At 36.5% G+C, this 15,028-nt stretch overlaps 1 protein-coding gene across 1 annotated transcript; it reads right to left on the minus strand.

Annotated features, from left to right (window-relative positions):
- Positions 1-650: 650 nt before the first annotated feature.
- Positions 651-13,579, minus strand: LOC308666606 (tubulin polyglutamylase TTLL7-like; the record flags this gene model as incomplete). The annotated part of the gene is made up of 8 exons (XM_081325499.1): positions 13,478-13,579; positions 12,451-12,582; positions 10,310-10,431; positions 6,526-6,593; positions 4,578-4,736; positions 2,717-2,933; positions 1,298-1,462; positions 651-845 (listed from the first exon to the last, which is right to left on the minus strand). The coding sequence occupies exons 1-8, from the start codon at positions 13,500-13,502 to the stop codon at positions 651-653; spliced, it is 1,083 nt and encodes a 360-aa protein (XP_081181625.1). The 5' UTR covers positions 13,503-13,579.
- Positions 13,580-15,028: the final 1,449 nt, after the last annotated feature.

Below are 15,028 nucleotides of genomic sequence, written 5' to 3' on the forward strand. Positions count from 1 at the left end.
CAAAGTCAACCAGTTGGCTTTGTGCCTAAGGCAGGAGTGAAACTCATGGTCTCCCAGCCTCTAGATCAGGGCCTTTCACCACCACACAGCAAAATATAAAGTTACAGGTGTGTGTATACATACATGTTCATGTATTAATGTGTGTATGTACAGAGTATGTATTTTCAGGAGCCATATCTGATTGCACAGCTCGCTTCAAGTCACCCTCTTAATTCTATTTTTAATGTGTAATATATAAACCCCTGTCCAGTCGTGTCTGACTCTAAGGGGGCAGTGCACATCTCCGTTTCTTAGCTGATGGAGCCAGCGTTGTCCGAAGACACTCCTGTGGTCATGTGGCCAGCATGACTATATGCCGAGGCACATGGAATGCTGTCATCTTCCCACCAAAGTGGTACCTAATTATCTACTCACATTTGCGTGCTTTCAAGAAATGCTAGATTGGCAGGAACTTGGACAAGTAATGGGAGCTCACCCTATCGCGTGGTGCTCAAATCTCAAATCCGAGCAGTCAGCTTTGAGCTGACAAGCTCAGCGTCTTTAACTGCTGAATCATCATCCCCATTTCTAGGGGTTAAATAGGAATATCTTATTTTTCATTCAACAATGGTACTGAGTGGCATACCAGTTGTGTGTGGTTTTTTTAACCTTTATACACTTATTGAAATTATTGTAAAGCTGCTCACCTCTAGTAGCCACGGCTTGAGTTTCTTGTCCAGCAGAATATCAAATCCCAGAACTTCAAAGCAAATGCTGTCACTTCCAGGAGATTGCCCTGGTCTACACATCCGATAAGCATGAAGAACATGTGGCTCTGCTACTATAAGTGTCTTCACCACTAACTCCTGAGAGATTGTGCAAAAGATAATAAGGATAGCAGAATAGCATCATGATCGTGTTTATTTGAATTTGACAGAAAAAAAAACCATATTAAACTGCAAAATAAGACAGACTCTAACAAAACAAGAATTGATTGTCGGCTGGGCTCTAAATCACAAAAATTCAAGGGCAAATAATATCTAGGATCTAATCAGGACTGCCAAAGGATTCTAATAATTAGTTCAAAACATTATTCAGTTTCTTGGGGGGGGGGAGGGAATGTCTGGTATTTTGCCCATTTCCCCTCTTTGACGTAATGGCAAGATTCTACATATAACAGTTCTACCGTATTAAAAAAAAATTAAATAAGGACTTCAGTTGCATCAAAATCCATATTATGTCCCAGTTCAGGAGGAACGGTACAGAGCATTACGACGACCAAACATAGAATAGCTATTGCGTATTAGTTTTCTCTTACTGAAATATCATTCCAGAATTTGGAAACGTCAAGGTGATTTGTTTGCAGGAACTCAGTAAACCACTTTATAGAGCGCTTACTGCCTTTATCTTCTGTTTCATCCCGTTCAAAATGCTCATTATGCTTATTCACAGAGTAGTTGGTCAGATGCATATATAACTGGCTCTGAAACAAAAATGAGAAAGTGATTCCTGAGAGACAAGTAGAGAAAGAGAATGTACGGTTCTACTTAAAGAGAGACTTAATGAAGATGCCGATAACGAAACTATTTTTACATTGCAAAAAAGGTATTTATGGAAGAATGGATAAATCCAAAAATGTTGGGTATTGTAATCAGTTGTAAGTGATTATTGACTAAAATGAACGAGCAAATGCACATACAGATTTAATTTTTAAAAAGTTGGAATAAAAAATATGCATGGTGTGGGGGGGGGGGGAAATCAACTTTGCAAGTTTTTTCCTTGATGCAGAATACAATTTAATAGTTATTTAATAGTAATTTGTTTATCGAATTTATTTATCTATCTAAATTTATTTATTTATTTTATTTATTTTTATTTTATTTTAATTCCATTTATATCCCGCCCTTCTCCGAAGACTCAGGGCAGCTTACAAGCTTAGCAGTAGCCTTCATTCTATGTATATGCCTGCTTATTAGGGCTTTCACACACACACCCCAAGTGGCATTATTACAAAGTCAGCTTAATTGCCCCCAACAATCTGGGTCCTCATTTTACCTACCTCGGAAGGATGGAAGGCTGAGTCAACCTTGAGCCTGGTGGGATGCGAACCTGCACTAATTGTAGGCAGCTGGTGTTACTTAAGGAGGCATTAGCCCACTGCTCCACCAAGGCTCTTTCATGAAACACCAAGGTTGGAAATTCAGGATCGACAAAAGGAAAAACTTACGGTATTTAGATATGCCAAACCAAACCATTCAAATTTGCTGGCATTAAATTTGGTAAAATAAATAAACTGATGAAGAATAAATCTACCCAGTCATGAAATCTGTATATTGTCTCCAGGATCAAAGGCTAAACCTAATCCCATGGAGAATTCTAAACGAAATGAATTTGCTGGACCCTTTTTAAATCAGTGCTTAAGACTGAACATGAAACCCAGATGGCACTGATCCCACTAGTGGATGAGCTTTGTCAGAACGCTGGTTGTGGATGAAGGTTGTAGACCCATCCTGGCTTTTTTAAGCCTCTCAGCAGCTTTTGACACCCTCTACCATTGTATTCTTCTGGCTCTCAACTCAACAGAAATTAAAAACAAAGCAAAATATCATCATTCCAAAACAATTTCTCTTGCAATCAATACCTAGCTATATATATCACAATATATTACAATATATACAGTGGGTTTGCCTAAGCATATAGTGTTGCACTATTTTTATTCACCCAAACCTTTACTTACCAGATTTGATTCATTAGGTGGATGATATTTCTCTGTGCCCATTCTCACTAATCCATCATTATATAAAAATATTTTAAGTGGATCACATGAAGTTACCAGAATGTACACCCTTAAATCAAATTTGTAACCTTCCATAAGGAAGGGCTTGTCAAGGTATTCTTGAACTATGAGGTGGTCCTGAGCATGAAGTTTTTCTGCATTTCTGACAAGGGAGATCCTGATAAAAGGCAAAAAAGAAAAAAAATGAAGACTTTCCATTCTGGCTAATTATTTAAATAGTAGATACTGGTTTCACTTGCTTTAAGCCAGGTTTATCAAACCTACCTCTTAGGCATGTACACCAAATCTATTATACCAAATCTATTATACTGTATAGTTTACCAAGTGTTTGAATATCGATCACCAATAATTCTTGTGCCGTGCTGTGCTGTGCTATGCTGTGCTGTGCTGTGTGTGAGTTGGGCAATTACATAAATTTGTTTACTAAATAATAAACAGATTATAATAGGTAATCCTCATTTAATGATTACTTGTTCAGCAACTGCTCAAACTTACAACAATGCTGAATGACTGATAATTATAATTGCATCTTGTCCTTACGGCTTTCTCAGCATCCTAGTCAGGTGATTGTGATTAGAGATTTACCCTGCCAACTTTCCATAAGCAAAGTAAATGGAGAATTCAGCTGCAAGACACAAGAACAGTTTTCCCCCATGCCATCACTCTGCTAAACAACTAATTCCCACAACACTGTCAAACTATTTAGTAAGGCTGTATTACTATGATTGTTCTCATCTTTCCTATTACCTATCTCCTTATCTACTTGTGACTATAACTTTGTTGCTTGTATCTTACAATTTGTATTGTTTTATCTAGTTTCCTTGTATGATTTATGTTGATTGCTTATCTAGTATCCTATGACTATCACCAAGTGTTGTATCTTGATTTATGATGAAATTTTTACAATGACTATGATCACGATTTACTTATACCTTTTATGTACACTGAGAGCTTAGGAACCAGACAAATTCCTTGTGTGTCCAATCACACTTGGCCAATAAAGAATTCTATACTAACAGGAAATTGGAAATTGTAGTCATGTGGTATGCTTGTGATCCTTGCTTAATGACAGCACCAGAACTGCCAGAACTACTATCATTAAGCAACACAGTCATTTGGGTTTTTTTTATTTATGATCGTACTCCCTTAATGACAGAATTTTCAGTCCCAATTAGCATTGTTAAGCATGGACCACCTGTATATGGATGGTATAATAAGACAAATGTAATCTTATATTTAAAGGTAAAGGTTCCCCCGCACATGCATGCTAGTCGTTTCCAACTCTAGGGGGCGGTGCTCATCTCCGTTTCAAAGCCGAAGAGCCAGCGCTTGTCCGAGGACGTCTCCTTGGTCATGTGGCCGGCATGACTAAACACCAAAGGCGCACGGAACGTTGTTACCTTCCCACCGTAGTGGTCCCTATTTTTCTACTTGCATTTTTACGTGCTTTCGAACTGGTAGGTTGGCAGAAGCTGGGACGAGTAACAGGCGCTCACTCTGCTACGCGGCACTCGGGATTCGACCCGCCAAACTGCCGACCTTCTGATCGACAAGCTCAGCGTCCTAACCCACTGAGCCACCGCGTCACATATAATCTTATATTTAGTACCTTTCTAATAATGGAAAGAAGACCAACAAATCCAGTCCACTATTTGTTCCCAATAGCAGCATCAACAGCCTGCTTATTGTCCTGGTTATTAATGAATAACATTTTTAGAACCTCGATATCTAATTATAATTCCAATTATATAAACAAGCGTAGTGATGTGAAAGGACTCCACTGGGTTGCTACTGCACCTACCCATGTCCCATTGCTCCATTAGCTGGTTTGACTATGAACGTTTTCTGTCGGCGCTTTCTTTTCAGTTCTTTTACATAGTTCTGGAACTGGGTAAACTCTGCTGGAAAAATCCACGTCCGAGGAATAAAACTATACTCCTGTGGCTGAGATTTGATCATTCTGAAAAACAGAACCAAAGGAGCAGTGCATTTTCATATCTGTGGTTTCAATCTGATTTAGCAGCAGCAAACTGAAGAAAGGAAAACATATTCTACCTAGACCCTAGACTTCGACTTACAACCACAACAGAGCCCAAAATATCCCACGTTAAATGAGACGGTTGTAATGTACACAAAAGTGTACATTAAATTGCTTGCAATTTATTGCCTTTAAAGAGGCAGAAAAAATATAAGAAGATTTCTATAAGAATTACCACAGAAATGGCAGGTGTAAATAAGGATCTTCATATACCCAAAGGTTATACTAAAGATATGTTGATACACACCAGGTACTCGTCACTTTACAATAAATAGAAAGCAAAGCAAAACAAGAAGAAAATCTGAACAACTTTCCTGTCATCTTTTTTAATTTGGCTGAGACATTATATACAATTACTAATAGCTCATGTGGGTACAAAACCTGCAAAAATGGCCATCTGCAGATCCAGGATTGCAGCCAAGAGTGTCAGGGTCTGTGTACAATAGAGAGCCTGTTACAAAAGCTACTAGTAATTGTAGAAAGAACACTTCAAAATAAAAAAACAGAAAAACCCACAATCACCATTACTATTTTTATAACTGTGCTTAGATTATTATAGATCCCAAGTAATGGCAGTACTGCGATTCAGGATTGTAGAATTGCTTTATTGTCTTGCTTAAATACACACCACATTTTTTTTATACAGGTAGTCCTCAAGTTACGACTGTAACGGAGCCTGTTTATCATGGATCATAACTGAGTGACGATCATAAAATGGTTGGTTGTATAACTGACACAGTTGAAGTCCACGAGTCATAAAAGAGCCAAGCTTGCCTACCCCTGCACTAGACCAAACTGGCTAGCAAAATTGTTGGGTTTTCAGTTTGACTTCATTTTTAAAGTAATGTTTCAAATAGATGTGTTAACCTCTACTAATCCTAATCTATTTATTATTACTATTTTAAAAAAGCACACAAAATCTAAGAACTAAGAGTTTTATCTAATGCACAAACATACACTCACACCATGATTATAGCTCAGATCAGTATAAAGCAGCTTTCTGAGTTCTAATTATACTTCTCTGCTACTTTGATAAAAATGTCATACACACAATAGACATGAGGGGAAAAAACAAGGCATTACCTCAGGATAACTATTTTTATGCTTGTAAATTTAACTGTTGAATGTTATCTAGTGACTCTCTCAGCATAAAGTAAAAATCAAATTAAGCATTCAAATTGCATGTATATAAAAATGGATTGTATATTTGCAAGATGGACGTATTTGAAGAATTCCTTACACAGAAAACTTTTTTTCCCAACTTTTCCAATTTGAAATACATTTTTCTGTTGGTTATGTATGAACTCAAAGAAAACATAATCAAACAGATTAAAAACGAAACCTTTCCAGGACCCGGCCAAAAAAAGCCATGCAGGCTAACTAGGCACTTTCAAGACGTTTAAGGCATAAAGCATGCAATTTTCTTGTGTAGTTCTTCCTGCACTCACATCAAATATTACTTATTGCAGCTGCTGGACATATGGGGTGCCCTGATGAGTAGATATTGAGAGATTCATCTTTCACGGCTCTTTGGAAGAATCACCAAAGACTGGTAGAGGACCATCCTTAGGAACTGGATGACATTCAGGAACTACTAATGACTACTTGGACATCCAGTAACAAACTAGTAGCTATATTTAAACTTCTTAACCTGCATTGTAACCAATAGTTCTGCATTATTAACAAGAAAAAGAAAAAGAAAGCAAATTACTTGGTCATGTTTCGTGCCAAGAAGTCCTTCCTACAGATTTCCCCCATTCCAGGAAAATGGTTGATTCTCTGGAAGAAAAAAAAAAGCAGAATATACACATTGAAACAGATACTCCTGATACAAAGCTGATACATCTTAAACCTGAAGATCAGCCAATAACCATAACTGCAAGATAATATTATTAAATATGTTCTGAAGCTTCTGACATTTAGTAAATAGTGTATTGACCAGAAACATGTACAGGTATTGCTCGCTAACCAACTTACTCATTTAGCAGCTATTCAAAGTGATTAAAATAAACAGCTTTACAACCAGTCCTCACATTTATGACCGTTGCAGCATATCAGTCTTTTGATCATGCTTTGGGTGCTTTGCAAGCAGCACACATTTACAACCGTCAGTGTCCCACCGTCATGTGATTGACATTCTTGTGCTTCACAACCATCTTCCAACAAGCAGTTAGAAAATGTGAAAGTAAAATTGCAAATACACTATCATGTGATGTCTTGCTTAATGACCAAATGGAAAGCGACATCATAAACCCACCATGGTCACACAATCTTCTACTTAGCAACTGCGGTGCTTAACTGCAAACTTGCCAGTCCAAATTGTGGTCGCTAAACAACAACTATCTGCACAGGCTTCTTAGCAATCTTACATGGAGGGTAATTAATATAATACAGTCTTTCTCTCTGTTTAGGAATTTGGTCCCAGATCACTGAAATCCTGAACAAATTATCAATTAGGAAAACAATGGCTCTTTGTTTCTTTTTTTAATACTATTTTATTGGTTTTCCAGTTTTACATTTAAGTATTTAACAAAGCAACGTGGTGGTGAGGTTAAAAAATAATAAAATAGCAAAATCTTTAGTACAAATCTCAGGTTACACCATCAAATATTTCTTCTCTTTTTCCCTTAATATTTACTATCTCATATTCAAACTAGTACATTTCTAATTATATCAACTCAATGGAAACATCATTATTACATTTATCAATATTTTTTTAGCTTGTACATATTTTTATTAATCTTTGTAAAACAATTCATATCCTGTTGTTAATTTTTACTTAATTTTTAATTTTTCATCAATATTCCAATTAACCTTTAATATTCATAATTTTCAAACTTTGGGTAACCAAGGTTTCCCTTATCTCACTTCATAAAAAATTGTAATATCCAAAATACACATTTTACCTATTTAAATATAATATTGTTCTATTTCCTAAAAATTTTCTATTTCCCACCATATTAAATCATCTACTTAATAATAAAATATCCCCTTTTAATAGATCAAAACCATTATATATATTGCCTGGGTTAGTCAATAAATCAAACATATTCCTGATAGTTAATTTTCATTTCCCTTTTAAATCTAATTTTTCAATGCAAATCCTTATTTTCCACTAATTTCCAACTATCTTGAATCTAACAGCCCAGATTCCCCTTATCTCATCATCTCCTTTTAACTCTCTAATTGAGAATATAAAATCCCCTCTAATAAATCAAAACCCCAATTTTCAACCTTATTCTAGCTTTCTTCCTTTGCCAACTAGGCTTCCACATCAGCGCTTTTAGATCATCAAATAAATCTCCCTCCATTTTTATATGTTATTTGAATCAAAGGAGACCATTTGATTGCCAGTTTTCTGTAAGAACTGGCCCATTTGTATTCATTAAACTCACCAGTCCCCCATAATTGCTCTAGTATATTTGTCTTCAATTCAATCTTCTTTCTGAAATTTCTTCTGGTTTGTATAGAAAGTCATTTCCATTTTCAATATTGTCACTTCCTTGTCTGGATTATCCATCAGCAGTATTTGTTGGTTAATTGAGTCCTCTATCTTAATATTTAGCTGTTCCACTTCTTCTGCTGTCTTCTGCATTGTTGATTCTTTGTTGTTGTTGTTAGCTGCGAAGTCGTGTCCGACCCATTGCGACCCTATGGACAACGTTCCTCCAGGCCTTCCTGTCCTCTACCATCTTCTGGAGTTCATTTAAGCTCACGCCTACTGCTTCAGTGACTCCATCTAGCCACCTCATTCTCTGTCGTCCCCTTCTTCTCTTGCCCTCCATCTTTCCCAGCATTAGGCTCTTCTCCAGTGAATCCTTCCTTCTCATCAGGTGGCCAAAGTATTTGAGTTTTAGCTTCAGGATCTGGCCTCCTAAAGAGCAGTCAGGGTTGATCTCCTCTAGGACTGACCGGTTTGATCGCCTTGCAGTCCAACGGACTCGCAGGAGTCTTCTCCAGCAACATAGTTCAAAGGCCTCAATTCTTTGGTGCTCAGCCTTTTTTATGGTCCAGCTTTCACTACCATACATTGCAACTGGGGTTGATTCTTTAGTTGCAATCTAAATTTGGCTTTGTGCATCTAAGCTGGTGTCTTGGTCTTTTATTTTAGGTCTCATTTTGTCACAAGCTGAAAGGATAGCTTCATGTATTGCTTTTAGCATGGAAAGGATTTTTTGCTGGTCTTTGTCCATCTCTTTCACATATTTGTAAACAGTCTTTCTAGTAGAAGTTGTTTCTTGAACAAAAGTCAGTAAGGGTTTACATTAACAGTTTAAGTACACCAATTACATAGCCCAGCTGTTCTCTTACAGTTGATTCTCTCACAAATAGTGCCAAGGTGAAAACAGTCTTATCTAGGACTGGGCTGTGAGCCAAGTTTCTCTTTAGGAAATAACAAATTCCCATACCAAGCTTCACCATAAGATGTCAGTGGTACCATTTAAAGTTTTTTAAATCTCAAATTTTTCTGGGTTCTTTTCCAATTTTATTTCTTTTTTGCAGATAACAAGAATTTCCAGTAAGAATAGGACACTTTAGGGTCCCCAGGTTTCAACGGCATATAAATCCAATTCAATTAAAATTGTTCTTTTTATGCTTAATTCCCCTGGGTAGTTAAGACACCGCTATTCTTAGAGGGTGGGATAGAAGTTCCCTTCCCTCTTTCCTCACAGGGGAGCAGTACTTCAAAAAGCTTTTACAGGAAAGTACTTAGGGTAGAGAAGATAAAATCTCACCCAGATTCACCCACGTTGCTTTCAGTATACTTGGTAGTAAGTTTGACTTTGGCTGTCAGCAGCTGAATGACGGGACATATTGCGATCGCCAATCTTTTTCCCTTTGGTTTGAATAACTGCCCCAGATCGAGTGGAAGAGCTGCCACCCTTCCGCAATCAAGCGGAGGTTCTCTCCTTGCTCATCGACCCTACAAGGCGACTTTCGACCCTTTCCAAGGTCCCCCAGCAGGATAAAACCAGACGCTGGAGACGGAGCTTGCCTCCATGCGTCTGCCAATGCCGCGATGGCAAACTGGAAGTCCACAATGGTTCTTTGTTTCTTACTATTTAAAAAAAATAATCAGATTTGGATACACTAATATATCAAGTGCTTTTGTTGAGCTATTTCACTGATACAACTGCCCCATTCAAACAGGAGGAACAAAAACTAGATAATGTAGCCAGTAAGTGTAACCCTGAAGAATCACTGGGTTACCTGAGGCCTTGTACAACATATATGAATACTTTATTTATTTACTTATGGAATTTATCTGCAAGTTCCCCTTCAATTCCCTCATCTAAGTCATTGATGAAGATATTGAAAAGTACTGGGTCTAAGTATGGTCATGACCTTGATCATACTTCTGACAAATGTATCTGTTGAAAATAGTTTGTTTCCAATTTTGAGCCAGGATTAATTGATCTGAACTATTAAGAGAAATCCTGGAGTTATAACAGTTTACTGATTTAATCAATGTCTCAGTGCATCCTGATTTTTACCTGGTAGTTCTGGAGATCTGCAATTTTTTCTTGCTGCACAGCACAGTCGCTCCAGATAAGGTTTGCGGTCTCATCCTCATCCCGAGTCTTGACAAATCCCATTTCTTCTATTGCTATCCGGACTACAAGACAGAAATAGATACATGACAATCAACATAAACAATTAGATTTCTGAATATCCAGACAGCTAACCTTAATTTTCCAGATGTGGATGTACAGCAGATAATATTAGCACACAGCATTACTATTAAAATTTCTCACATTATTTCAGCTCACAATAGGAATACAGGCAGTTCTCAAATTACAACCATTTGTTTAGCAACTGTTCAAAGTGACAACACTGGAAAAAAGTGGTTTACGACCGGTCTTTGCACTTATGACAGTCACAGCATCCTTAGTCATATGATCAAAATTCAGGAGTTTGGAAACTAGCATGTATTTATGAGGGTTGCAGCCATGCGATTGCCATTTGTGACCTTCATGGCTTCCAACAAGCAAAGTAAATGAAGATTTGCTTAACAACTGTATGATTTATGTAACAACTGCAGTGATTTGCTTAACTGTGGCAAAACAGTTGTAAAATTAGGCACGATTCACTTAAGAACTGTCTTGCTTAGCCACAGGCGTTCTGGTTACAATTTTGGTCGTAAATCAGGAAGTATCTGTATTCCACAAATCTAATATTCCCTACTGTAGAAATATAATAATTGTGTGTTACGTTAGGAATAAAAAGTGATTTATAAAAGGAATCTTAAGACCTTTTAGCTTTCAAAATAAACTGCTAAAACCTCCAGTTGATTTTTTATTTGAATCAGTAGGAATGATTCAAATAACTCTTGACAAGAGTTCACTTTATAAATGTTTCTTAGCTGTTGCCTTTCTAACTAAATTTACATAATGAAAGTTACAAGATATTATTCATTCTCTTCTTGGTTAATTGCTCTGTATTAACAGGCAATATTTGTACTTTTCCTCATTGGTGCCCACTGAAAAATCAGTCAAAATCTAAGTGATCACAGCTATAAGATAAGCAAAAGCAGTATGTTGGAAGAATAATAGATAATATTCAAGAACCCTGAATGGTTACCACTGAGGCTTAAAATGAAACAAAGAGAAAAAGAAAACCAAGGAATCCTGTCCCATTTTATATAAAAGTCTTCTAAATAATGAAGTACCTCATAATGATACTTTCACTCTAAGTGGTAATTATAGTAAGAATATGGCATTGACTGGACAGATTATAACAACACATCATAATCCTCCCAATTAAAAACAGATTTTCCCTAACTGTTATGCTAAGCTCCAGTTTAGTAACAATGTGCTCTCTTTTGTAATTCATGTGTAAAATTAATGTGAAATTGAACGACCACACTGAACTTAATGCATTATAATATTGAAAAATATTAGCTGCTAGATGTGTATGGAGATGAAAAGCACCTTTAAGATTAGCTGCTAGAGCAATTTACCAGGACAATAAATACATTCTAATAAATATGCAACTTTCTAGCAGGATAGGTTTTTAATAAAAGAATACATATAGCTCAGGGTTGAACTGTGAAGTCCTTGGTATCTTTGTTCTTGGTTGTTTACTTGCAAATATTTCATTAACCCACCATGGTAACAGAAAACAACAGCCTAATCAAGGAACTACCAAGGAGAAAACCGCACCCCCACTGGTATTGGGACAATAAGCTACTGTATATAAACCTGACACTCACCAGCACTGATGATATTGCCTAGTCAGGTAATGAAACATCTGCAAGCAAACAACCAAACTCAGAAAGCACCAAGCACTCCACAAAACAAGACTTTTTTTTAAGTAGTTACCACTCATTTATGATGGGATTTAAATGCCAAGATTAACTTTTAGGATGACATACCGGTACATTAATCTATTGTTAAAATTTCTGAATGTGTCACTGTATTTTATAACGGAGGCATACATGTGATCACAGTTTGAATGAAAGTCCAGGCAAGCATCTCTGACCTTTCTCAAGGAATAAAAGAAAAATATATTAACACCCTGATATGTAATATTTTGAGCGTAAAGCTTTTTTGGCTATGCAACTTTCTTTTTCTCCATCCACCTTTATTTTACCATGGGGTTAAATGTAAATTAAGTAGAATATGTAGCACGCTACCAATTTCATATTTTGTGCCAGCAATATTCGCAGTAATGGTCGCATGTTTTTTCTTCTCTCTGACTTTTCTCCTTATTGAGTTTTGGAAGGATAGGCCTGAACTCAAAGTCAAAGAAGTGGTTCCTTGGTTATCTGTTTTTTAAAAAAAGGATATAGTAAGTCATCACCATACTCTCTTTCCAGCAAATACAGAGTATATACAGAAAATCATTTTATCACATATCTTGAAAACATAGCAAAGCTAAACAAGCAGTTACAAAACTTTTGAAATACCAATTATAAAAATTTCAATTTAAAGTGACCATGTATTCACCACTCAAGTAATTTACAATCTTCTCAACCCCAGAAAAACCACCATGTGATATTTTTTGCAGTGTAAATGTACAATCCTGCCTAAACGTATAATGCGGTATGTTTCAGATTTCATTCAAGAATGTTATTTTAAAATGACGGGAGGTACAAAAGCAACTTTTGCTTGCAACTCATTAGAACAGAGGTCCCCAACCTTTGGGTTTTTCCACGGACCGGAGAGTGCGTGGTTTTGTGTGCTGCCTGAATGCCATGGATGGGGCTTTGCTTGTTTGTGCGGACTGGTTGCTGGCATGCCAAGGACTGGTACTGGTCCACGGACCAGGTGTTGGGGACCCTTGCATTAAAACATCACCTCTTCCTTGGATTTTTACTGCAACTAAATGAACAGGCAAGCAGATGCAGTTGTTTTAATGAACCAGTCAAGTTCTTTGTGTCCAAAGCAGTTGTTTTATAGAGAATATCAGTACTGCATGGCCCCAATATAGAAGTAGCTTGATAGTACTTAAAACCCTCTTCTGTACCCCCCAAATTCCCTGTGTCTTTTTAAAAAATACAGAGAAGCAGCACAGCCCATAATGGAATTATACCTGGAGGTCCATTATCTAATCATGCATGTAGTATTGCCAGAACTGAATAGAATACACACAGTATCTGAACTGCCCATAAGTTGCTTGTTAAACCCAAAGTATAAGGTTTCTCTAATAAAGTAGCTTACCTCCCTCATTTGGCAAGGATGGCATTATCTCTGGGATGCTGTAATTGAAGAGCTACACACAGTCAAGGAATTTTTAAGAGGCTTTCCAAGCCAATCTTCTTTTTATACCATTTCAGTTCAAGACTGCAGCAAAATACAGATTTAAAAAAAAAACACAGGTGCCTGTATTTAAATAGGAAAAGGTACCAATTACAAAGCATTCCTTGCAGACCAGTTTTTAGCATTCAGATTTTCAGAAAAATTCTTTGAAATACATCTTAAAATTTGATGAAGGGGCAGGTGAAGAATAAATTTTTTAGTTTATTTATCTCATTTGCAGTAAACCCCGACACAATCTTAGACAGAGACTCTAATTGGAGGAAGAGAACTTTTGAATTTAAGCCAAAGGCATTTAGATTTCCTTATAATATTATTTATTAGGCAGAAAAGATAAAACCACTATATTGTCTGTTATCTTAGACCCAAATTATTTTAATAATTTAAAATAATATGTAAATATATCATGGTTGTCTTTAAGGCTAAAGAAAAAAAACTCTATCCATGTAAGGGGGGAATCAGAAAAACCATATGAAACGAAATTGCACATATCAAGTTACAAACCTACAATTAGTTCCTTAATCTTTCACAAAGGAAATCCACCACCAGATGCACACTTAGAAACTCAAGCATTGTATTCTCCACCCTATTCTGATGTTTGTTTTGAAGCAACGTCCAACCTTTTGTTCTCTAAGTTAGTCACTGCAAGTTGGTATTTATCTAAAATTATATAGGCTAAGCACATATTTTAACAATAACACGGAACAGCCATATTTGTCAATTTTCAAAGGAACCTATGAAGTTTAAAAAAGGAGGTGCAATTTACCACCACAGCATTTTAGGATGACAGTCAACCTCAGACAGAATAATAACCTTTTATTCAAAGGTGTACAAAAGCCAAAATAAGTGCTTTCATTTGTACACCTTGACTTAATTAACTCACACTGACCAGCGTGGACTGGAAATCATCTTTACTATCTCCTCTACCTCTTTTCAATTAAACAGTAGTGACCAATTAGAAGGACAGGGCATGGAAGAATTGGGGTCTGGGATAGAAAAAATAAAAACTTGGAGGAACAATCATAACACCATTTCTTTAACACCATTGGAGCTTCGAGAAGTCACTGAATGGATGGTTACAAGTTGAGGACCATCTGCAGATAAGGGATAAAGGATAGGGCTGAAGAGATATTCATTTGTAACTTGATGTGGGGGTGAAGAGTAATTAAATTTATCTACACTTGTAATGAGGGTTAGAAGTCACTTCTTTAAATAATTTTATTTTTCTTTATCATATTCTTTTTTTCTTTTTCTTTTTTTCACTTTTTAACCTTTCTTGCTATTCTTTTTGCTTTAGGTTTAGCTTGCGTGAGGGTTTTTTTAATACTGTAATCAAAATCCTTAATTTAAAAAATGCATCAAAGAGAAAGAAACATACATGATCTTCAGGCTGCTCTCTCCCTACTCACACTATTTCTTGGTGCATCACGACTAAATTGGCCTGAGTATCTTAAT

The sequence above is a fragment of the Vipera berus genome (assembly GCF_964194415.1).
Source record: "Vipera berus genome assembly, chromosome: 3".
NCBI classification, from domain to species: domain Eukaryota; kingdom Metazoa; phylum Chordata; class Lepidosauria; order Squamata; family Viperidae; genus Vipera; species Vipera berus.